The following is a 23,560-nucleotide window of genomic DNA, read 5'->3' as shown; positions in this document are numbered from 1 at the left end:
AAACCGCATATAGTAGGTACAAAACCCAGGAAAAATACACAAAATTGTAAAATTAGCGAGGATATTCAGTCAAATGTGAAGACAATAGAAGACAATAATTTTTGCATAGAAGATAGTATAGACAGCGGGGGTGTACACCCAGTTGAATTGAAGATTAGATAAAAATCCATAGTAGAGTCGACTAAATCAGTAGGAGTAGTAGGAGGAATACCTAAGGATATTGACCTTATATTGCAAACTGAACAAATGTGTAACCCTGAAATAACCAAGATAAGAACAGAAGTAGAAGAGGTAGTTGCACTTCATTTGAATTATTAGATGGCGTTACTTTTAAAAAGAATACTGACGAATCCCAATCCAATCCCATTGCATAATGCTCCCAGTTGCATGGAAGAACAAATAATTAGGTTAACACATGGAAAATTAGGTCACCTTGCCGCTGAAAATGTATAAAGGTAAGTCCTTTTAAAGAAACTATTGGTTCCCAGCTGTGAAAAGTAAAGTAGGAAATTTTATAAGAAATTGTTTACCGTGTATATTACACTCAGTACCGAAAACCATTCATAATCGCACACTCCATTGTATTCCAAAGCGATGTATACCTTTCCATACTATTCGCATAGATCATTTAGGACCATTACCAAGTATACAATTCAAAAGAAAACACGTCCTTGTAGTCATAGATTCATTTATGAAATATGTTAAACTATTCCCAGTAAACAGCACTAGTACTCGTGAAGCAAAAGGCTCACTTAGTAAGTATGTTGACTTTTATAGCGTCCCAAAAATAATTTCTGACCGAGGATCTGGTTTTATCTCTCGTAAGTTTTCGACATTCCTTCAAGAACGGGACATATCAAGGTGGCCACAGGTGCACCTCAAGCCAATGGGAACGTAGAGAGAGTGAACAGAATCGTTACAGCTATGTTAGGTAAATTATCAGAGCCAATAGTGTTGGCAGATTGGTATATGTTATTAAATAAAAAACCTTAAATTAAATTAGGGGCGCTAATCTGATGACGCAAGTTTGACTTACCCATTTATGGATTGTTTTTCTTTTATATTGAAATAAAATCTATAAACAACATACTGCATCCCATATAAACTTTTCATTTATAGAATTGTTCAACTTTTAGGGAACAAAATTTCCAAATATCTAACATCAAAAATTTTTTCTCAGGGGGCGCTAACCTGGTGACGGGCAGTGTACGCAGAGCTTAAAATATGATAAAGGAAACAATAAACACAAGCAATCTAGCTCGTTTTGTTGATTTTGAAACCAATTGTATTCAATTGCTATATTAATAAATAGGTCGAAGGGTATAACAGACGGGCGAATTTAAGAAAGAAACAGGCTTTCTGCATATAGAATTCTTTTATTTTGCCTTTACCACTAATCTCGACTGAAATACAATTAACTTTAGTCTCTTTAATTGGGCGATGCGCGATTATTTGAAATCATTTGCTAATCTAAACTCTCAGAGGTTAGGCTTAAACATGTATACTATTGCGAAACCAGGGACTCAAAATCTATTGACACTTTCGTCCACTTGGTCCATTTGCAGTACCTCCGAGTTCCCCGACTATCCCTTTACACAGCTAGTGGGAATGCTAACGGGAAATTTAATCATTTTGGGGATTAAAATGAGAAAAAAAAATTGTTTAAAATAGTGGTATGGTCAGTAATGATAATAGATAAACCTTCCCAGTAATTTTAACTGTAAAAGGCGTACAACAATGCGGCATTTTTCCATTCCATTTGCGGATCCTAAAAATACCTTAAGATAGCCCTCCGAACCGGAAGCTACCCGGATGGCCATACGCAGCTGCCACCGCACTTGGATATATGGATAATCTTCTGGCCATCTTGCCAGCGTTTATTTCGAGATCGACAATTTCGGAGTAAAGCCGGCACAGCCAATCACAGTTGGCGAAGTGGAGCTGACGCCATCTGTCGCAGATCAGGCAACTCGCGGGCCCTCTGTATCCTGGAGGAGACGACTAAGCGAGAAGGCCAAATATGAAACCGGCCAGCAATGAAGAGACGACCAGGTGAGACTGCCGAAATTTACAGTATGGCGCGTTGTGGACTATTACGTCAAGAAGGGTTTTGCTCGAAGACTCGAGCCCCAAGAAGTCCACAGGTTCCACGAAGTCTAGTCCTTGAGTACTTCGGATGAGAACCCGAACTAGCCTGACAAAATCCGGCTGGTCACGCGACTACCAAGGTGAACGGAGTGACCCTGAATTCGGCGCTGATGAAAGGCGAACAGCGCAAGAAGCCCCTCCCAGCGTCGCTCTTCCGTTTCTGGGAAGGAGCAGTTGGGGTTTTTGCAGACATCAAAGAGATGTTTCATCAGGTATTCATGCAGCCAAGGGATAGATGTGGCCAGAGGTTCTTATGGAGGAACTGAGACGACCGTTGGGAGCCTGACATATACGAGATGCAGTATAGCAGCACGGATTCGCGATCAGTCCTGGCGATCAACGAGTATCACTACGTGGATGACTACGTAGACACTTTCGCCAGTGAAGAAGAAGCTATCTCTCATTATTGGGTACGAGACTGATGGACACCGTCAAGCAGAAGCACAATGTGGCAATCGACAGTTGCGTACTATGGACGGATTCTAAGACTATGCTGCACTGGATGAGCAGCACCAATTCGTCAGAAAATGGGTGGCGGAGATCATAAAATCCACGAAGGCATCACAATGGATTCCATTTGTCGAAAAAATGGTAGATGACGCGACGAGGCCGCATAAGAGCGGGGAGTATTGGTTTGCGGTGGCTAAGTTATTCCTACGAGGATCAGAAGAGATCTGGCCCAGATCGCGCGTGACTGAATCCCCCGGCGCCAGATGAGAGGACATGAAATGTAAGTTTTCCCTGGTCACGACGAAATTATATCGTTACAGAGATTTGCGCGCTACAACCGATTGGTGAGGAGCACCGCATGGATGCTCAGATTTATTGGATAATGTCGTGGACTACGTGGCGATCGATTGGGCCACGGACTGTCGTCGAGGGAGTGCGCTAAATCAGAGCGCACTTCGACGAGGACGGAGTAATGCAATCCAGGGGATGGATCGATGACGCGTCGTGTGTGCCATACAGCGCGTGACGTTTGATCATACTGTCCCATAAAGAGGCACTAGCGTAGATGATTGTGCAGCAATACCACGAGAGGATGTGCCACGAAAACGTGGACGCAATTATTGGAGCGATTCGGAAAAAGTTCTGGATAACAAACTTAAGGAGGCTGCTACGGAAGGTGATGAGCCATTGCAATGTATTTAAGCTATGAAAGCCGCGACCAGCGCAGTCCGAGATGGGTCCCCTACCAGAGGACAGACTGCAGGACAAAGGATGGTCATTTAAGTATACCGGCCTGAATTATTTTGGACCGCTACTTGTACCTGTTGGACGTCACACGGAAAAGAGGTGGGTGGCATTGTTTACATGTCTAACCACAAGAGCTATCCACCTGTAGATGACCCACGATTTGCCTACAGATTCCTGTATAATCGCCATTGGGAATTTCATGAGCCGCCGTGGACCGATGGTCAGGATAAGAAGCGATAACGGGAAGAACATCGTTGGAGCCGATAGAGAGGCCAGGATGTTCTGCAAAGTATTTGAGCCCGCAAAGATCAAGGGCGAGCTGTCGTCCAACGAACCCAGCTGAGGGTGGCGCCTGGGAAAGAGTAGTGCAGTGAAGAAGGTGATGCCTAAGAAGCATGTACTGAAAAACCTGCTGATTCCGTTCATTCATCTACCAGTGACGGTGGACCAGGAGGCTCCATTTACACCCAAAGATGATGTACAGGAATCTAACAGATGAGCCGCCAGGAAGCAGTAGCGCGTAGCGAGAATGATGCGGGTTCGATTCTGAAGGGATATCTGGTGATCCAGCCATACCACGAAGAGAATGAAACCGAGGCGTCATGGAAGAGGTGTTCACCTGAAGAGATGGAGTACCTCTCCGAGCAGCGGTGCGGACTAACGATCGAGCAAAGACGACAATGCGTCGTCTAGCTGTCACTAGCTGACCTGGACGCGGTGAATGCGGTTCTTCACGATCATTGTCAATGACAATTTGTTAGCAAAAACATCAATTCCATGACGTGTGCTGTAAAAATTGGCTTATAAATTATCCAGCTTGTCGCACTCTTTGTCCTACAGAGGTTCATATTGGGGGGATGTTCGATTTGGAAACAGAAATGAACAATGCTAAGCTTGCAGCAACTACAGCTTCAGAAAACCAGATCATTCTTGCAGCGCTAGATGGGCAATGATCGAGTTGAGATAGAGGTTGGGGTAGAAATTTCATGAGACAAGGTAGACAAAAACGAAATTTTTAATATAGTCAAATCTATGATGGGAACCCACCACAAGACTGCTCGATAAGCTGACTGATCATTTAAATACATTTTGAAATATAGAGCGAAATTTTTTAGGCATCACATCTAGTAACAGCAATCCTACACACACTGATCAGAGCAAATACGAGCCAAATTACGAGCCAGACTTTCGAAACATCAGTCGTAACATAAATCTTCGATTTCAACTGAAAAAGATTGACATATAATACAAAACTAGAAAGACAAGTTTGACGTTAGTAAGGACAGTCTAGCCGCTTCGGAATTTATTTATCGCTGTCGTTTTTTGACAGCCCAGGCTGTGGGGATCGATTTTCGACTTGTATCCAATCATCTGCACCTACTCCTAGCCGGAAAGTCTTGCGATTTGGTTTGGCAATTTGACCGTAAGATTGACGTTTTGCATTTTGCTAAATTGTTTGCTAAATTGCGTTTAGAGATGTTGCGTTATGATGTTGATTTGTGGAGACGTATCGCCAAGCGCTAACAATTGGGCATATACAAATTAATAAATAGGCCGAACTTTGCCTGAAACAGATTCGGACCGCTAAACCGTTAATAATAATTAATAATTTCAAAATGTTTACCAAATCTAAATAATTGCAAAATAAGTGATTTTAATAATTTAATTTCAATCAAAATAAAAAACGCAGTAAGTCATGAGTTTCCTCAAATAAACAAAAATCATATTTAAATTCAAACAGAAAAGCGGAATCTCAAAGAATATATATGATTGAATAACAGCAAAATTTTCCCTACTTCCGAATAAGCCAAGTTCTCGGAATTACCTCAAACAATGGGGAATGATATTGTCTAGTTCCCCGTCTATCAAATACCCGTTCTCAACTAGTGGAAAAGCGAACATGAAATATCAACAGTTTTCTACCATTGGGATCGAAATGTGAAAAAATTCAAAAATTTTGGTCGTTTTGTAGGTATTGGAAGGGCGTGGCCAAACTGTTTTTGGTATATTGATATTAGTGGTAAATTGGCAAACTTAGTCAGTTTATGGTCGTTAGAAGAGGCGTGGAAAAAAGTGGTTTGGCAAATGGATAGAAATTTTCAATTTTTCAAGGTAATTTACACGGGTAATAAAAATTTGGAAAAATAACTTTAGCTCAACTTAAAAAATAAGCAGCAACAAAAGATCATTCCAACACATCCTCCAAATATTATCCCTACCTTTGGCCAGTAAACTTATGCGAACGTAGCCAGGGCGAATAAAGCGGTAAACCGCTCGCCTCGTTCATCAGTACAAAAGATACTCTGGATACGCTGGAACCGCTCTTCACGAGAGTCGACAGGATGATGTCGATAATAGAGTCCCTCATGCAAGCGATCCTTCGGACGCACCCTCCCCTCACTGTCTCTCACAATGGGTAAATATAAAATAGCAGCCTGGTATGAAAACGGGGCCTCCTCGAAGGTCAACGGTATTATTGCCTTAATAGAGCTCCATGACATCTTGCTGTCTGAGACGTACTTCTTCTGTTCGCGGTCCATCTGTAAAATTCCCGGCTTCTACGAATTGCTAACCACCCGGATGGCAGGCAGCGCGGAGGTGTGGCAGTCCTTATTAGTTCTACAATATCCCATCAAACCTCGTTTACACTCTCGAAAGAGTACCTACAATCAGTCGGCATCAAGCTGCCAACACGCAGAGGATCATTCGATGATGCCTCGATATATTGCCCTCCAGGTGGGCAGAGACACACCGAAATATGTGCCAGAGGCGGAATTTTGTCTGCTACTCCAGCGGACGAGCGCATTGACATTGTAGCTACTGGCGAAGCTACCTACCACCTTTAGAAGGCAAGATCTCTTCTTAATCCCAAAAGGCTCCTCAGGATTCAGTTCATAGCATCAAGGGATCCTGCAACTAAGCAGTCTCTCTCCCAAAAATCTCCAGGAAAACATCGACACTATGCTCGAAGGAGCTGGCCCTGTCTGCTCTTCAGTTTGGAAGTTAACGGGAGGGCCAAAGGCACTTTGCTTACCATTTGTTCTTCACTCCCTTCCAACTGTTGGACGACTCCTACCCATGAGACAACCACGCCGCAAGTTATCAGGATGCAGCTGAAGACCCTTTATGGCTCTTTACTAAGAAATGGAAACGTGTTCGGATTCTCATGATACCCAAAGCCTCTAAGGCTCTTTGTACCATACTTTAACTTTCCATCTTCTTCGTCCGGTTATGTTCAAAAGGCACTGGACGATTCCGACGCAAATAGATACAAATAAAAAAAATAAACTACCGAGCTCTGTTTCTTTGGATAAATTTATTTCTTTAGCAATTGTTTTGTTAACGTAATTATTTATATACATTTCCATTTATTTCCATTTCATCGGGAATATTTATAATTTTTGTAAATGCACACTTTACATTGCACTGTGGTCCAGAATTCGATTTTTTTGGCATAAAGTCTAAAAATTGAGCTACAGACTTGAAACTTTGTACATTTTGTTGTTAAATCACAAATAGTTTGCACAGAAAATTTGAAGTCTGTGCGACCACGCCCTCTCTTGCCTCCCATATTAACTACTGGTATGACTCAGGAGTCAACGAAATATCATTTTTTTTTTTTTTTTTTTATTAAAATAAATTTAAAATTGTTGTTTTAAAAATAATCGCCCTCTTCTTTTTCTAGTTCTACATTTTAAATTCCCGAATCTGAACTCGAATCAGAATCAGATTGTGAATCCAATATTTTGTCTCATGGATCAGGTTTAAAATTAGACTGTATTTCCAAAAGACTTATTACTGCCTTTGGAAGTGGTTTTTCCTATTTTTTCTCTCTTTCTTTTAAACAAATTGTTGATAATAGTGGGTCCGAGGAATCAATCGCTCTGTGGAAAATATCACTCATCCTATTGATCCGACTATTTTTCCTTGCATGTGATAGTCGGTCCCTTTTGTAAAGTTTATTCCAGGCTTCACTCGCATTTTCAGTTTCCTTTTTAATCTTCTCCTGCATTTTGGTAAGATAAGTTTCGGCGTCCCATTTGCTTTGGTGTCTTGGAGTTTTCAAAATCTCTAACAAGAATTGTTATCTTTGACGCCATCCACTTGGTATGTTTGGAAATAAATCGGTCTAGTTGTCTGTTTCACTCGGGCAGTTTTTTTTTAATAAATAATTCAAAATTTACTATTTTTTGTCAATATCTTCTGTCTGTTTCGATTCCTGATTATTGTTGTTGATTGCGGAATAAACGTTATCTGAAACATAACTTATTTGCCTATTGTTACGCCTCCAAATGTACAGGAGGTCGCTATGTCTGAACTCGAAATTGCCTATATAAAATCAAATTTTTAAGAAAACGAGCAAAAATGGGCAAAAGATATTACTTTACCGTGAAAGACAATAGTTAAAGGTACAAACTGACGTTTTTAACTTTTGTCAGAAATTGTCAGAAAATTAGTTATACTCCACGAAACACAGGGGACACGTTAGAATTTTCTGTAAAAATACACATAAATTGGATGTCACACAACATAAAAACAGTACAACTTCACATATATTACCTACATACGTTAAAAACATCATACCTTGGCATTTATTTTCCATATTTTACTATAATTTATGGATGCGTATTAACGATCATACCACATGCAAAAGTAAGCAAGTAATTTTTCGGAAATTGCATTCTCTCAATCGGCTTTTTAACACTTCAACTTTAAAAGCTTATAAAACGATTTAGTGAAGCTTTCGGTCAATTTTGTTTTTGGTTTTTATTTATATGATCAATTTTCTATTAGAAAATAATTGCTAGAGGACGATATATTGACATAAAAATTTAGACTTTATGCCAAAAAAAACGAATTCTGGACCATAGTGCATTGTCAGGATATAAATTTATTGAATCATTACTGATCAATGTAATGAAGAAATCATTTAAATAATTTATTTTACATTAAAAATTCAGCTATTGGTAAGATATCCAATTATATTTGTTTTTCCCTACTCGCCATTTTTCACGACCTGTAATGTATTTTAAGTCTTGAATGGTAATGTTTTCTTCATTGGCGTTATTTACCAAAAAGCTTTACTCTTGCTCATGCTGGTTTTATGAACGGCGGAGGTAGAGTCTCGATAAAACTCTTTTCGAATGTCCAGAAATAGGGCGTTGCAATATTTCTTATTGTCGTAGGCACTCATTATTTTCTCTACAACCCTATGCAGCTGTTTAACAGTTGTGGCTCTGTTGTTATTCTCGCGTGCTCAGGTCTCTGGGCTCGAACAGAACGATTGGCAGATCCATATGAATCGCTTGGGTCAGCTGAAACAAAGTCTCTGCAACTTGTTGTAGATTGGCGAACTCTAATGGCTAGAAGAGTTAACATGGTGCGCAGGGAATACAATCGCTTGATTGTCTGATTGTAGTCGGGAATGTCAGCACTTTTCGCAGAATCGGCCAGCGGCTTTGTCTTTTATAACCTGCTCTAGCATATCGTATAAGGCGGTACTGTTCAACGGCAGGTTGTCCGACGACCGCTTCTGTGATGCTTATTGTTATTGACGCAACTTATGCTCGGGCGATCAGACTTGTCGATAGATAGGTTCAAATTGCTTTTCAATTTATATTACTGTCTGGCGTCAGGGTCGTTGTGGTATCGGCTTGCATGTTAGTTACAACGTTAATGGTTTTGAATATCGCGATAGGCTGTGGGATTTCAAAGGCTGACTTCTACCGAAAACAGCGATCACTCTTCTTTGTCAATGGCGGCAGCGTGGCAAGCAGAGGGTAAGTTTGTGGTTGGACTTTTAGGCTCGGTTAGCTTAATGGGATTTTCTTAATAGCAGAGGGGCTTGAAGTGGGATAGGTGGAAAGCGCTTTATTAGCAAAGCCACTGAGGGCCGCCACTATCTTCGTCGCACCTCGAAAGAGATAGGTCATTTTAAGCACCATCATAGAGAATTTCACGCCGGAAACTGTTCCGGCTTACATTCTCCTGGTGGCATTCCAGAGTTGGTACAGTCCACGATTGGCTAAGAACACAATTACCACTAGCAATTATATTTATATTGGAAGCGCTGTAGAAGCAGCAAGCACCAGCATTTAACTGTAATTTAAATTTTATAAAAGGAGAACATTGAAAACAATTCCCCCAAAGCGCGGATATAATTTAGACGATAATTTTTAGATTTTGCCTAGAAGCGGGTAGAAGCAGATGAAAAATTGAACTTCTGGTAATACAGCCTCCTGCCAAATCCGAAAATTGTCTGCCCTCACCAAAGTGGCAACTGTCTGAGTGTCTCGCCAACTAACAAATTCAAATTCGATCTCACTGACTCACCAATATTGCTCCCAATATGACAAAATCGTTCTTCAAACCTTTCTTTTTGTCCAGCTAATCTGCGTCACCAATATTTCTTCAGATATACAACTTGTTCTTCTGCTTCTCTTTCCACCCACGGCGCGTCACCAATATTGCTCCAGCTTGGCCTTCTCCTCCTTCTTTATTCATACACGACGCTTCACCACTACTGATCCAGCTTGGCTTTCTCGTCCATCACTGCCACTTCTCCTGATCCAAGCGCTTCATCTTTAGATCCTCCTGTAGACTAGTGACACCTGTGACCTTATTGTAGATCACTACCGCCTTATTGTCGCTCTGCTTCCCTTGATTGATTTGAGAAGCCACTTGTAGCTCGATTCCTCGTCTCTCCTGATACACAACTGCAATCCGCCTTCCAATAAAACTGATTCAAGCCTTGCACTTTGTCCAGATGACCACCATCCACAATCCTGTCTCTTGATTTTAGACATCCACCACAAAGTCGTTGCGCTAGTTATGGTTAAGGAATCCTGATTTCCTTAAACCGTGGTTGGAGTTCTAGTTTTTCTGTTAAGAGCCCGAAGTTTTTTGTCCCGATTGAATAAGAAGACGTGTGGTTTGTTCGGTCACAAAAACTGATCTGATTTATATTCTAGCTCGGGTCACAATTAGACCTATGATGCGATAAGTAAATAGGAAATACACAGTGTCTTAAATACTACAAGTGTAAGTGTTAATCCATAAGTGCTGCGTCGCAGACTCCTCAGTTGGCGAATTTATGGGTCGAAATTCCGAAGTGCTGTGTTGCCTACTCTTCAGTGGGTCAGTTCTTTGCTGAGTTGTGCTCCTATTACCCAGTCCGGGGAGGAGTAGGGGTTTCCTGTCCAAGTGTCATGTAACCATTTCTCCGCTGGTGGAAACGGCCGTTCGTTGAGCGGTCGTTGTGTGGGCTAATAAACTCCGATGTTTATATTTTGGTTATTTTGTACAACTTCTAGGGTAAGCCGGGGTGGCTCAGTTGGAGGGATTGTGTGCCGGTAGGAACCGGTAACTCGCTGCTCTCCGATTTGATATGCTATGTTGCGCAGATTTCTCTTTGAGTCGATTTTGCTTCCATTCCTTCACGTTGCAGTAAGACAATTTCACAATATCATGCAATTCGCAACTTTTCCTTCACGATCTCGCACAAAGTTTTTTCGCACTTTTAGTTTTTAATAAATGGGAGTGTACAAAAGTGTGTGTCTCAATTTGGTACTCTTGAGATCTCGGCACCGCCTGTTCGTCATAACTCTTGTGGAGTTATTAAAACCGACGACCACTCCGGGTCTCTGCCTGCTTGCTCGGCTAGCTTGTTTCCGTTTCCCACATATATTCTTGATTAAGATCAATAGCCGAGTCGAACTGGACATGTCCGTATAAACGCCTTGGTCTCAAGAACTATAAATGAGAAAGTGTGTAGAGTAAGCATGCAGCTTCATAGACGTCTTCTAAGATTTTATCGATTTGCAAAAAGCTTTTGCCACGCCCACCCTAAAGCTCATAAACCGACCAAAACTACGATGTGACGAAGAGGTACGACCGGGCGAGTCGGTCGATTATAGTTGGAAGTTTGGTGCAAAGTTTGGGAAGTTGCCAACAGGATCATATGAAAGGGGATAAGGTCAAACAGAACGGCTCGATGGCAACAAACATTGCATACAGGGGCGGACTAAAAACAAAAAGCACCTGGGGTGCTTTATAAAAATTGAACAATTTAGGCTCGTTCGTATGTAGTAGGCTGGGCGTCGTACAAACAGGTGGGGAGGAGTTCAGTTGATTACAAGGATATTATTTTAATATTCACATGTATTGGGCGGGCACTGTAACGCACATAACGGCTGCCTAGCGTATGTCGCAGAGTTGTTATTTTCTCGTGGCTGTTCTGCCATGTTGACACACAAACTTTTCGAGTGAAGCGAATTCCAACCGGCCTGTTCAATCGTCTGAATGCCACTGCTCGCAGTTTCTACTCGCGCATCGATCTGTGCTTCACACACGTTATCTGGAATACACTCGACGACAGCTCGACAACGCCGCCGCATCACTCGTAACGGTATTTTGGGCCAGTCATATTCTACGTTGTAGTCAAATTCTAAGAATGATTTCACAATATTACGTTAATAATGTGACAGACACATACAGTGGTCAAAATACATTGATAATGCGACACGGCCTGACAAAATACACGTCCGCGTGTGTTGTCTTAGCTCTACCACATAAGTGGCAATACTTCAGCATTAAAAGACTCTCTGAATATTTCAAAGAATTTTTTTCATTCAATTTATTACCGATTCAAATCATGTTCAACTTCATTCTTATCATAACATAATAAAATCATTTAAATTTTCGTAACAATTTAAATTTAATAAATCATACCATTTGTTCCTTTAACACAAAATTAACTTATCTTTTGTGTAGTTCCTTTAACACATACTTTAACTTATTATTTGTGTAGTTCATTTAACACATAATTTAAATTTAACTTATCATTTGTGCAGTTCCTTTTATACATAACAAGTCTCTTCTGCTATGGAGCGGTCTTCTGTTTCTCTATTAAGCAACAGACATAGCTTCTATTGTGCTGTCTCTATCTTTCCATAACTCATCGAGTATCTGATTATTTGGTATTGCTTTTAATCATTCATGAGAATACTTTCGATTATATGTTAAAGATTTTAGTGTATATCTATCTCCATCCAGTATTTCAATTATCTCAAATGGCCCTTTAAATTTAGGATCAAGTTTAATTTGATGACGTTCTTCGTTTTTGAGCAGAACGTGATCACCCACTTTGAAATTTACTATTTAAGCTTTATTTTTATCAAACCTATTTTTGTCGTATTTTATTTGAGTTTCCATATTCTTTTTATCCTCCTTTCTTAAATTCTTAAATGTCAATATGAATCGTATGCCACGGTATTTCTATTTTAGGAATATCATGAAGCTTAGCCTGCACTTTTCGTACAAGTGGCTTAGATACTTTACACGTGATGCAATTTTTTACGAATCTACGCACATATTTAGACATATTTTCAAACCAGTAATAACAATAGACCTTGTCCAGCGTCTTTTCCCATCCCAGATGCATAATAGCTTCGTGGTCGTGATTTATGACGGTCCATTGAAAATCTCTTGGTATTTTTTTTATGTAGTTCATTTTTTGCAATTCATATGTTTTGTCCAAATTTCCTGGTAACTCATTATTCTTTAACTTTAAAATTATTTAAAATTTGACCGCGGTCAAATTGATTCGTAATTCTGGTACCTTATTCAAACTTTTGTGTTGTTCGAGCATTGGATTCCGAGAGAGAAAATCCATATGCGCCATTCGCTCGCCTTTTCTATAATCTATTTCGAAATCAAATGCCTGTAAAAACGCCCACCATCATGCACCCTCTGTGTTAAATCTAGTTTTGTGCGGCTGGCCTTTGATGAATTACAGTCAGTATAAACCATACATTTACGTCCCTGTAAATAATGACGGAAGTGTTTAATGGCATTTACCATTGCTAACGTCTCCAGTTCGTATGAATAATAATTAGATTCGGCGGGAGATGTAAACTTACTGTAATTCTTTATTTTTATGGTGAGAAAGGATCACTTAGTGACATTAAATAAAAATCCAGCCTTACTTACTTAGAACTTAATGTCTCCAATACTGTCTGCAATCTACCTAGCGCTTCTTCTTTGCTTTCTGCTATTATGTGAACATCATCATAAGTGTAAGCTAAAGCTCCTAAGGCCTTCAATATAGCCCGCTGAAACACAGATGTCGCGATCTTCAAACCAAGCGGCCATGTCAAGAACTCGTATTGACCCTCTGGCGTTACAAATGCAGTTCGTTCGATTGAGTCCTCATGGACTGGAATTTGGTAAAAGCCGCTTGCCATATCTATGCAATAAAAATATTTAGCACCCCGAAGCCTAGCAATTTGGTCTGAGATGAGGGGCAATGGGTACTTGTCACCGACCGTATTTTCGTTTAGCGATAATCCACACACACAGTCGATCGGTGCCTTTTTTTTTAACTAGCATCATGCTTCTAGCGAAAGGTGAACAGCTTGGCCGAATAATCTTAGCTTTTAGTAATTCGTCAACTTTACCCCGCACTTTGCTTTTCTCTTCTTCACTAAGCCTATATGGACGCCGTTGTACGGTCTTTTGCTAGTCTATTAATCGAATTTCCAATTGCCCTTTGGTGACCCTAGCCTTTGGTATTCCATCAATCAACAAATCTGAATACCATTTAAAATTTATTTTTCAAGGCTGCCTTATCAAGATCATCAAGTTCACGATTTGATTCTATTTTATTTTGAAAATATTTAGCACCCCGAAGCCTAGCAATTTGGTCTGAGATGAGGGGCAATGGGTACTTGTCACCGACCGTATTTTCGTTTAGCGATAATCCACACACACAGTCGATCGGTGCCTTTTTTTTTAACTAGCATCATGCTTCTAGCGAAAGGTGAACAGCTTGGCCGAATAATCTTAGCTTTTAGTAATTCGTCAACTTTACCCCGCACTTTGCTTTTCTCTTCTTCACTAAGCCTATATGGACGCCGTTGTACGGTCTTTTGCTAGTCTATTAATCGAATTTCCAATTGCCCTTTGGTGACCCTAGCCTTTGGTATTCCATCAATCAACAAATCTGAATACCATTTAAAATTTATTTTTCAAGGCTGCCTTATCAAGATCATCAAGTTCACGATTTGATTCTATTTTATTTTGAAAGAATTCATGATTTTAACATTTAGAACTAACTTAACTCTAGCTCACCGCAGTGTGTCCTCCAGACTTTCACACGACAATGAAAATGCCAAGTTTTTCCGGCTAATTTCCAACATTGCGATGGCGAAAAACAGTGTGTCTGCACACATTTAGCTAACAAATCCGATCGCATTTAAACTGGTTCACAACATAAGTTCACTTATAAATAATACTGACTATCGATTACAATTTTCGATCCGCGACCCCGTGAAGAACCGCTTAACTCAAATCCAGAATTGCAAGTTCAGAGACAGGTTGAATCATTGTCCTCGACAGACCATTATTTTCGAAGAGTCTTTGTCACCGACTGAGTATCAAAAAAATAATTGAAAAAGTTCGTGAAATCTCCAAATTTGACCCACGTGTTCAACGATTGAACCAATTCATTCATGATGACGCGGTCACTTGGTGAAACTTTTCGTTCCTATATTCCTTGCTGAAGATGAAATGCTCCCAATTTGTACAGAGCTACGGACCAGGCTGGTCTCAGTTGCTTGCGGCGATGGCGGCTTGTTTTGTCAGTCTTGCAGCGATGGTACCGAAAATATGTCCTTGTCCTTAAAGTTCGGGGCAAGTGGCACCACCAGGAAGGCAACGGCGAGGGGGGACAACTCGCCACGACTTCACCAGCCTTCGTTAGCCTCTAACTATGATCATATAAATATGTAAGTTATGACGAATATTAAAACGGTCTTGCCACCAAGATTATCGGTGTTTTAATAAACTGATTAATTAGTTTAATAAATTTTTTCGTGTTTTTTACAGTCCTCTACTTTTTTCAAAACTTGTAATATAATTTTTAGCTTAAAAGTCTAACCACCATATCCACTTAGCCGTCAGTCTCAAAGCCACGCTTGTCCTGCTGACAATTTGTGTCCGGAGAAATTTCCAGTATAAAATGCCGAAAAAAACTTTTTTTAATTTTTAAATATTATAAATTCGTTTACAAGATTTGAAATTTCAGAACAGATTTAGCTACCAACCAATATTGGTTGCTTCAGAATATAATTTGCTGTTCGATGAATAAAATTGGGAGAACCACAGCCTAAACTTCTTTATCGAGGCATCTTCCTTAGCTAAGATAGGATTCCGATGAAATACTTTATGATTCCATATGCTAATATCGCGTTCGAACTAATGGAATACAAATATTGATTTCATTGATGTATTATATTATTTATACAGTTTCCTTACCATGAGACTTTCTCCATAAATAAATATTTTCATAAGTGGCGCAATCCAACGAGGACCGTAAAACTCATGAACAACTTTTTGCAACAAAGGTTCGATTGGTGTAATATATTGAACAACTTTAATTTTTCCAAATGTATATGAATTAACTTCGAGGCACACGATTGATGGTCCAATCTGAAAAAATCGATTGAAAACACATAAAAAACATACATACACATCTGGCTTACCTGTTTGCCAGAAACTTCCATACGAAAACAGCCGAACTTTCCAAATAGTTTAAAATAATGATTTAGGTTAACTTCCGCCAAGTATTTTAATTTTCCAACCAATGGGGACCACCTTGAAAAAAAAATTATCAATGGTTATGTTTTTTATGGAAGCATATTAAAACAAGTGGGAATACTATAGTCGAGTTTCCAGACTATCAGATACCCGTTACTCAGCTACTGGAAATGCGAACGCGAAATTTCAATATTTTTAATGAAATAGAATGAAAAAATAAATAAATATTGTTTAGAAGTGTGGGTGTGACCGTTGTTGTCGTTTTGTACGGCGTGGCCAAAGTGTTTTTGGTATACAGATACAAATTGGCACGACAAACAATAAAACGAAGAAAAATCTAAACATTTTTCAAAAGTTTGGGCCTGGCAGTTTTGGGCGGCTTCAGAGTGTGGAAAAAAGTTTTTTGGCAAATCGATAGAAATTTACAAGACTAATAAAATTATAAAAAAATATCCAACAATTTTTCAAAAATGTGGGCGCACCACAAGGGCTCCAAGGGAGAGTGTTTGGTTGTCTCTTTAATAAGAATCGTAGAGCCGCCTCTGGCCAGTCCTTCTCGGTGATTAGCAGTGTAGACTTTGAATCCGTTCAGTCGGAGATGGGGGGACGTATTGGGGAATAAAATGAGAAAAAATTTAAAATTTGTTGGCAACAAACTTGCGTTACGCCTATGTCCATGGAAACTGTATAATTATTTTGAACTCTCTAGCTTCTATAGATCCTGAGATCTCGTCGTTCTTACGGACGGACAGACAGACGGATAGATGGACGGACATAGCCAGATCGACTCGGCTATTGATCATGATCAAGAATATAAATGCTTTATATTGTCGGAAGCGCACCCTTCTGCCTGTTACATACTTTTCAAATAATCTAGTAAAACCTTTTGCTCACGGGTATAATTATTGTGGAAAAAATAACAAAAAACGTTAAAAAAAACACACTCAAAGAAAATAATAATTCAAAACTAAACAGTTCAGTTGACATTCGCTGTGGAAGGCCACGCGCGCAATCAAGAGGCGTTGCACAAGGAAGGCGCCTCTAGTCGATAGCAACGGGGCATGGTGTCGGACCGACTTGGGACAAGCGGAGGTATTCGCTGCGCACCTCGCCGAGCGATTTCAACCATTCAAGCTTGCCAGCCTGCAACAGGTTGAAGAAACTCAGGACCAGCTGAACCAAGCGCTTCAAATGGATATGCCAATCACGCCGTTTGAACCCTGCGAGGTAGCCGAAGTCATTGTGCGCCAGAGTAGCAACAAAGCACCAGGACATGACGTCATCTGCAACGCCACATTGAAGACCCTGCCCAGGCAAGCGATCCTCTACATAACGTTGGTTTTCAACGCTATTGTCAGGTTGCAATACTTCCCTTATCAGTGGAAGCTCGGGATAATCTCCATGATCCACAAACCTGGCAAGCCGGAAAGGGAGCCCACCTCCCACCGGCCGATCAGTCTCCTCCCTTCAATTTCGAAGGTGTTTGAGAGACTGATTGCTGTCCGGATTGTAAGGATTATGGAAGCCCAGGGAATTACCCCTGAGCACCAGTTCGGTTTCCGTGCTGGCCACTGTACTGTCGAGCAGCTCCACCGAGTCGTCGAGCAAATTCTGACTGCCTACGACAGTAAGGAATATTGTAACAGCCTCTTCTTGGACATTCGAGAAGCGTTTGATCGAGTGTGGCACATTGGACTCCAACTGAAAATCAAGCAGACGCTGCCTGCTCCATATTTTGGGTTGCTAAAATCGTACCTGGAAGGAAGGAGGTTCGGTGTGCGCTTTCATTCAGCAATTTCCTCCGAGCACAACGTGGCAGCTGGTGTTCCACAAGGTAGTGTCCTCGGCCCCCTGCTCTACTGCCTGTATAGCCACGACATGCCGCAGCCGGATGTAAGCCTTTACGGGAAATCAATGTTGGCCACATTTGCCGATGACGTGTGCGTCACCTACAGGTCCCGATGCGAGCACGACGCAGCCGATGTTATCCAGGACTTTGCAGACCGGTTCTCGGAATGGGCAAGACGTTGGAACATTGGTATTAATAGCAGTAAATCCAACAACGTCTGCTATACTGCCACCGCCCGTCTACATCGAGAAAACCCCCGTACCACAGCTGAACGCAGCAAAGTACCTTGGAGTGCTTCTGGATCGCAGACTCACATTTGCCAAGCATGTGACTGACATCAGAACGCGCCTACGTGCTAAGGTGGCGAAGCACTAAAGGCTACTTTGTTCGCGCAGTAAATTGTCGCTATCCAACAAGCTGACAATTTACAAACAGATCCTAGCACCAAACTGGAAGTATGGGTCCCAAATCTGGGGCTTGGCATGCGACAGCCCAATCAAAAGGATCAAGGCTATTTAAAATAAGGTAGCAAGACTGGTTTGGCTGCGAGTGGTTTGTGCGAAACACCACCCTGCACAGATACCTGAAACTCGCAACGATATTTGACGATATAAACCAGCACTCGAGTAGATACCATGACAGGTTGAAGCGCCACAGAAATCGGCTGGCTAGCGCTCTAATCAGACCTCGCCCACCAAGGAGGCTCAACAGAAGGCAACCGAGGGATCTCATTTCCCGATCTCCTTTGACAATGGCCAGCAGAAGCTGACGCTTATCTTAAATCCTATTTCTTATATGTGATTGTTATGTAATTGTAGTAAAATTACTGTAAATTTGAAAAAGCTAACTATAGGTAGCCGGCGAGCCCAAATGGGCTGAATTATTAGATAAGAAGGACACAAAGGGGCTGCAAGACTTCCCCGTATGCCTTAATAAATAAATTAAAAAAACAAAAAAAAAAATGAATTGAAACAAAACAACGCATAACTATTGCATTAGAAAAATAAACATAAACAATAAATGAAATAAAATTGCTACGTTCGCAAAACCGCCGCTTCTTCAAGTTATTTATATCAAGTTATATCACGTTAAAAACTATCTGTTTAGTTGGTCCCCGTCAAGTTATTAAATAATATTCTATTGTAAGGCAGTAAAATAATTTTGTTACCTACAAAATTTGAAGTTATACTAAGTAAACAAATTAGTACCATATGCACAAAATAAATTAAGTGTAGAGATTAAAGAATTAATTCTTTTATTACCTCGCTTTCCAATGATGAGATCCAAGTCCAAATAATCTTTTCTTTTGAACCCAACTGCCATTAATAAAATTTTTCTTGTGAATAGCATCAAAGTGCGCAATATCAGCGCCATTTTCCGGAATTTCTTGTATATGGCAGTTAATGTAAAACTCATTGTGTCCATGATAGACAAATGCATCGTCAATCTCTCCCATAGGTACACGAAGATCCCATGGTAATTCTGTTTGTTCAGCATGATACCAAATAAATATAAAGCCGTTCACTTCTTGCGAAATCCACTTTTTTACTTTCGATCCTTTAGGAACTATAATTATAAAATATTAAAAGTACCATGAAATTACAATATGTATACCTGTTATGTGCGCGCGTTAAGTACCTAGCTTATATAAAAACACTTTTTATGAGTTTTATGAGTAACGCGAATGTGCCGCATTACATCCATTTACTTAAAATTTTTACCGGCATTGTGTGCTTTTTATTTCTTATATATCGTACATGTATTGCTGTTGCTCAATGCCTAATAGAGGAGTGCTAGGAGCGAGACGACGTGGCATTACTGGTTGTCGACAAGCAAGTCGGCCAGGCAGATGAAACGTGTAACGGCAACATCAGGGCTATCGAACAGTGGCTCATCTCAATGACTGTGGTGACGGCAATTGAAATCGGCAGTACCTCTGTGATTTCCTCTCGGGCAATAAAGTACCTGGTTCTTATGATTGACACAACGCTTTCGTTCCGAGATCACCTGGCCTATGCGAAAGCAGCGGGAGTATGCCGGTCGCTATCCGCTATAATCACCGGGCGACAATGCTGTACGCCACCCCTGTGTGGGCAACAGCTGTCGACGCTCACGGTCTAATTGCTACACATAGAAACAGGTGATCGCTGGTGTATCGTCCGTTAGGTCGAACCAAAGATCTTCCCAGAACCACCTTTGAATATACCAGGAAGTGCACCTCTGTTAGGAACGGTCCTGTCGCCAACCAACCAAACTCCAACTCCTCCCGCACTCCAGCCTTCTTCGCTCCTGCACAGGGATTTGTGGGGAGCTGTATTGCTGTATTGCATATTCTCAAAAGCATATATCCCAAAATCATACGTGTGGTTGGGAACGGCGTCCTGTGTATGCTTCCTAGTTCCAGAATGCTCACCTCGTCCATAATGCTTCTATCAAGAAGACAAGATTTTGGTAAATGAAATGGGACAGTCGGCAGTAGAGATTTCCCCTAATGAAGTAAGCCATCATGCCATACACGGCAATAAGCTTTCTTAACGTCAAGAAAAATAGGAGAGCTGTATTGACTATTTTTAAAAACATTTAACCCAAAACAAAAATGGTAATTGAAAATATCATCCTGAACGCTTCTTCTTCTCAGAATGCTAACCTCACCCATAATGCTTCGATCAAGACTATAAGATTTTAGTATACGAAATTGGCCAGTCGGGATTAGGAACTTGTACTTATAAAGTAGGCCATCACGATTATAAGCTTTCACGATTGCTTATTTTTAAAGGGTTTAAAGGTTGCAAACAACGTTGTCAAATGATACGCTGAGCGGCTGCGATGATCCAACGCTGCTTCTGAGGCTGAAACAAATCGACGAGCTTCGGGAAACTTTCAAGACGCTTCACACCGAGCTTGAGGAACTGGAGCTTGACGAAATTATCAGCATTTTAAGTGAAAACTACGAGTGGAAATTGCCAAGCGTAATGAAAATTTTTCTCCGAATTTCACGTTTTCCGATGGTGTCACGCCAATAATTGCGGTTATCCACATCAGTCGCGAAATAGATCGCCTGCATTCCTGCCTTGCCGCTCCCAACTTTCAGCGGAGGCTATGCGAACTGAACAGACTTTAACTCAATGTTTATGAGTATTATAGACTGCCATCCGGACCTTACCAACATTGGAAAGTTGCAGCACCCAAAGTTTTGTTTGAAAACTTCTACATTGGATACTATCCGATCCTTGGTAGTTCACGCCCTTCTCCAAAAACTGGATTCCACGACTCAGGCCAAATGGGAAGAACGTCTAGAGGATCCGGCATTCGTTAATTTGATTCCGTCGTTGGAATCTATAGAAATTTTTATTTGAGCAGCGCTTTAGAAAATTGGAAGGCGGCCAGGTGGGAAAAAATAGACACGATAATAGATCCCCATTTATAGCTATTGCCTCAACTACTATTGGCTGCTTGCTTTATAATGATGTCATGAAGTCATGCAATTTACTATTGTTCCCTGTTCCGCGAGTTAACGCCATCTAATCGTCTTAAAGAGGTGAAAATGCTTGCTCTGTGTATGAAGTTTCTTAAAGGAGGGCATCAACTACGCCAATGCAATTCAAGTCACTGCCGCAGTTGTGGATCTAAGCATGACACTTTGATGCATTTTGAAAACGCAATCTCTTCTTACGGCCAGCTTCCTACTTGTCTGTGAGGGATAAGCATATGGCGATGGATGGGCAGACATCATTCCCTACGTGAATGATCTCATATCAGGTGCCAATTCCAAAAAAGATGTCATCTGCTTCCTAGTATCAAAGTGAACGATAGTGTTTTTTTTTGCGCTCCGAATTTTATTTTTTGTTTGTAAAAACAGCCGAGGTTTTTAAAAAATTTTCTTCTATTATCATATATTTTAAACATAATTATTAAAGATTTGTTCGCTTCGCTGGTGATTCTTTGTGATTTGTGCAGTAGTTTAAACAAATAATCTAACTCTTTTGCATTTGTTGTATTTGTGTTTTGTTAACTCTCCCTTTCGTGCGTTGTTCGCAGTGATGTTTGGTGTTGTTTTTGTATGCACATAAACTGCACTGTGCACCTATTCATTCTCTCGCTCTCACTCTTTCACTCTCCCACACAAAATCTAAAATTTCCGAGCGTGCAGACTGCTCTCTTGCGGTTCTTTTAACAGCGCTCTCTTGAAAGTTTTGATCTTGTGTTGTTTACACAGTTGTCTGATGTTAAACAAACATGGAAATAAGAAATGTTATCTGCTTTTATAAAAATTGTTGCCAGGTTATAATACCTGAGCAGCCAAAAATGATTTGTTGGCTATGTGGTAGAATGGTGCATACTAAGTGCGCTGACTTTAATGGCCGAACAAGCGATGACCTAGCAAAGGGTAAGGATCTGAATTACTGTTGTGATGCTTGCCTTGTGGTTGCGAACGAAATGAAATCGTTAATGCGCCAAACTAAAGGTGGCTTGAAAGAACTGATCAACAGTTTTGGCGTAGCTAGAGATTGTTTTCTTCGAGCCGATGATCCGCTTTCCGCGCTAAATTCACATTTTAATGGCCTTAAGCTATAAGAAGAATCTCCAAAAGGCAAAAAGGCCTCTTGGTGGTAGGCTGCCTAAGGCGAACGCCCCGCAACCACGGGCAAATGATCAACAGGACTCCACAACTGATCAACTGTCAATCGCAGCAAAAACGAAAATGTTGCTTAGGTCGGCAGCTAAAAAAGATTTAAAGCAATCCGAGCAATCGGATCAATCCGCTGTTGAGGGAGCCCACCCTAGGATTGCTAAAGATTCCGAATTGTCTGCACTGGCTAATCAACCAGTGATTCAACCTGTCCGGATTAGTTTACCACCACAAGGGAACATTGAGTCCGGACTACCGGCACAAGTTGGCGCTTCAGAAATACAATCTGCAGGGACGAAAACCCTCGCGGTGGTTCCACTAAAGAAACAAATTCTCGTTTCTCGGCTTTCCCCTGATCAAAGATCATCTGATGTATTGTATATATACAAGACAAAACAAAAGGCGATAATATAAAAGCGGAAAATTTAACTTCTCCTACGCTAGGGACATATCATCTTTCAAGATAACTGTCCGTAATGAGCTTTTTTCGAACATTTTGTTCTGGTGATTTTTGGCCGGATAGTGTGGTGGTAAAAGAGTTCGAAGCTAAGATTAAAAATAGGAAAAAGGGGCCCGTGGGAATTAAACTTCCCTCACGTGGCCAGACCACTGCACCATTCGCCTCTTCATCTTCTTCAAAAAACTAACATCAAATATTACTATTTCCTATCAAAATGCTAAAGGGTTGCGTAGCAAACTACCCAAATTGTATAATCGCTGGCATTGTAAATGCATAAACCCATATATAAAGTGCGGTTGCATTGCCAATCGATTTGTTGCCGCGACTCGTAAGTGGGTGAGTTTTACGCAGACGGGTCGATAGGGATCGTCATGATTTCAGGGCCACTTCTCCGCTCTTCTTCAGCCGGTGCTGGTGGTGATCACCCTTTCTCACCGACCACAATTTTCTAGCTCGGGAATTAATTTTTAAGCCCTTTGCGTTCCGTGGATTTTTATAGCATTTTCGAAGATTTTGCCATTCTAATAGTCAGCAAAGCCAAGATAACATCTAAGCTAGTAAATGAAGTGAGGACAGCCCGAGACAAACTAGGAGCTGTCAACAAACTCACAATAAGGTGATTATCAATTCGAAAAATTCGAAACTCTCTTGGTCGATTGTTGGATCTATGTCTTGTAAC

At 40.7% G+C, this 23,560-nt stretch overlaps 2 protein-coding genes and 1 long non-coding RNA gene across 10 annotated transcripts in view; all 3 read right to left on the bottom strand.

Annotated features, from left to right (window-relative positions):
- The window catches only part of LOC27206978 (28S ribosomal protein S5, mitochondrial), a 35,926-nt gene extending 21,312 nt beyond the window's left edge, over positions 1–14,614 (bottom strand). Inside the window, exon 1 of one of the 2 annotated variants that reach the window (XM_039294351.2) lies at positions 14,476–14,614. In XM_039294351.2, the coding sequence (XP_039150285.1) occupies positions 14,476–14,599 (124 nt within the window). In that variant the 5' untranslated portion in view covers positions 14,600–14,614. The remainder of the gene's footprint in view (positions 1–14,475) is intronic. The other variant, XR_005544100.1, reaches the window with a different exon arrangement.
- Positions 10,282–11,693, bottom strand: LOC123327233. Its single transcript, XR_006541805.1, has 2 exons — positions 11,504–11,693; positions 10,282–11,097 (listed from the first exon to the last, which is right to left on the bottom strand). It is a non-coding gene; the product is annotated as an uncharacterized LOC123327233 (long non-coding RNA).
- A 751-nt stretch (positions 14,615–15,365) lies between the features above and the next one.
- LOC6739812 (cholesterol 7-desaturase nvd) overlaps positions 15,366–23,560 on the bottom strand; it is a 30,975-nt gene continuing 22,780 nt past the window's right edge. For all 7 annotated transcript variants that reach the window (XM_044923097.1, XM_039294347.2, XM_039294346.2 and 4 more), the window contains 4 exons: positions 19,054–19,357; positions 15,888–15,999; positions 15,661–15,834; positions 15,366–15,600 (listed from right to left, as the gene is read on the bottom strand). In XM_044923097.1, the coding sequence (XP_044779032.1) occupies positions 15,442–15,600; positions 15,661–15,834; positions 15,888–15,999; positions 19,054–19,357 (749 nt within the window). In that variant the 3' untranslated portion in view covers positions 15,366–15,441. The remainder of the gene's footprint in view (positions 15,601–15,660; positions 15,835–15,887; positions 16,000–19,053; positions 19,358–23,560) is intronic.

This window comes from Drosophila simulans, chromosome 3L (genome assembly GCF_016746395.2).
Source record: "Drosophila simulans strain w501 chromosome 3L, Prin_Dsim_3.1, whole genome shotgun sequence".
Classification (NCBI taxonomy): domain Eukaryota; kingdom Metazoa; phylum Arthropoda; class Insecta; order Diptera; family Drosophilidae; genus Drosophila; species Drosophila simulans.
Note: the sequence above shows the minus strand (reverse complement) of the source record. Positions and strands in the feature narration are given on the sequence as shown.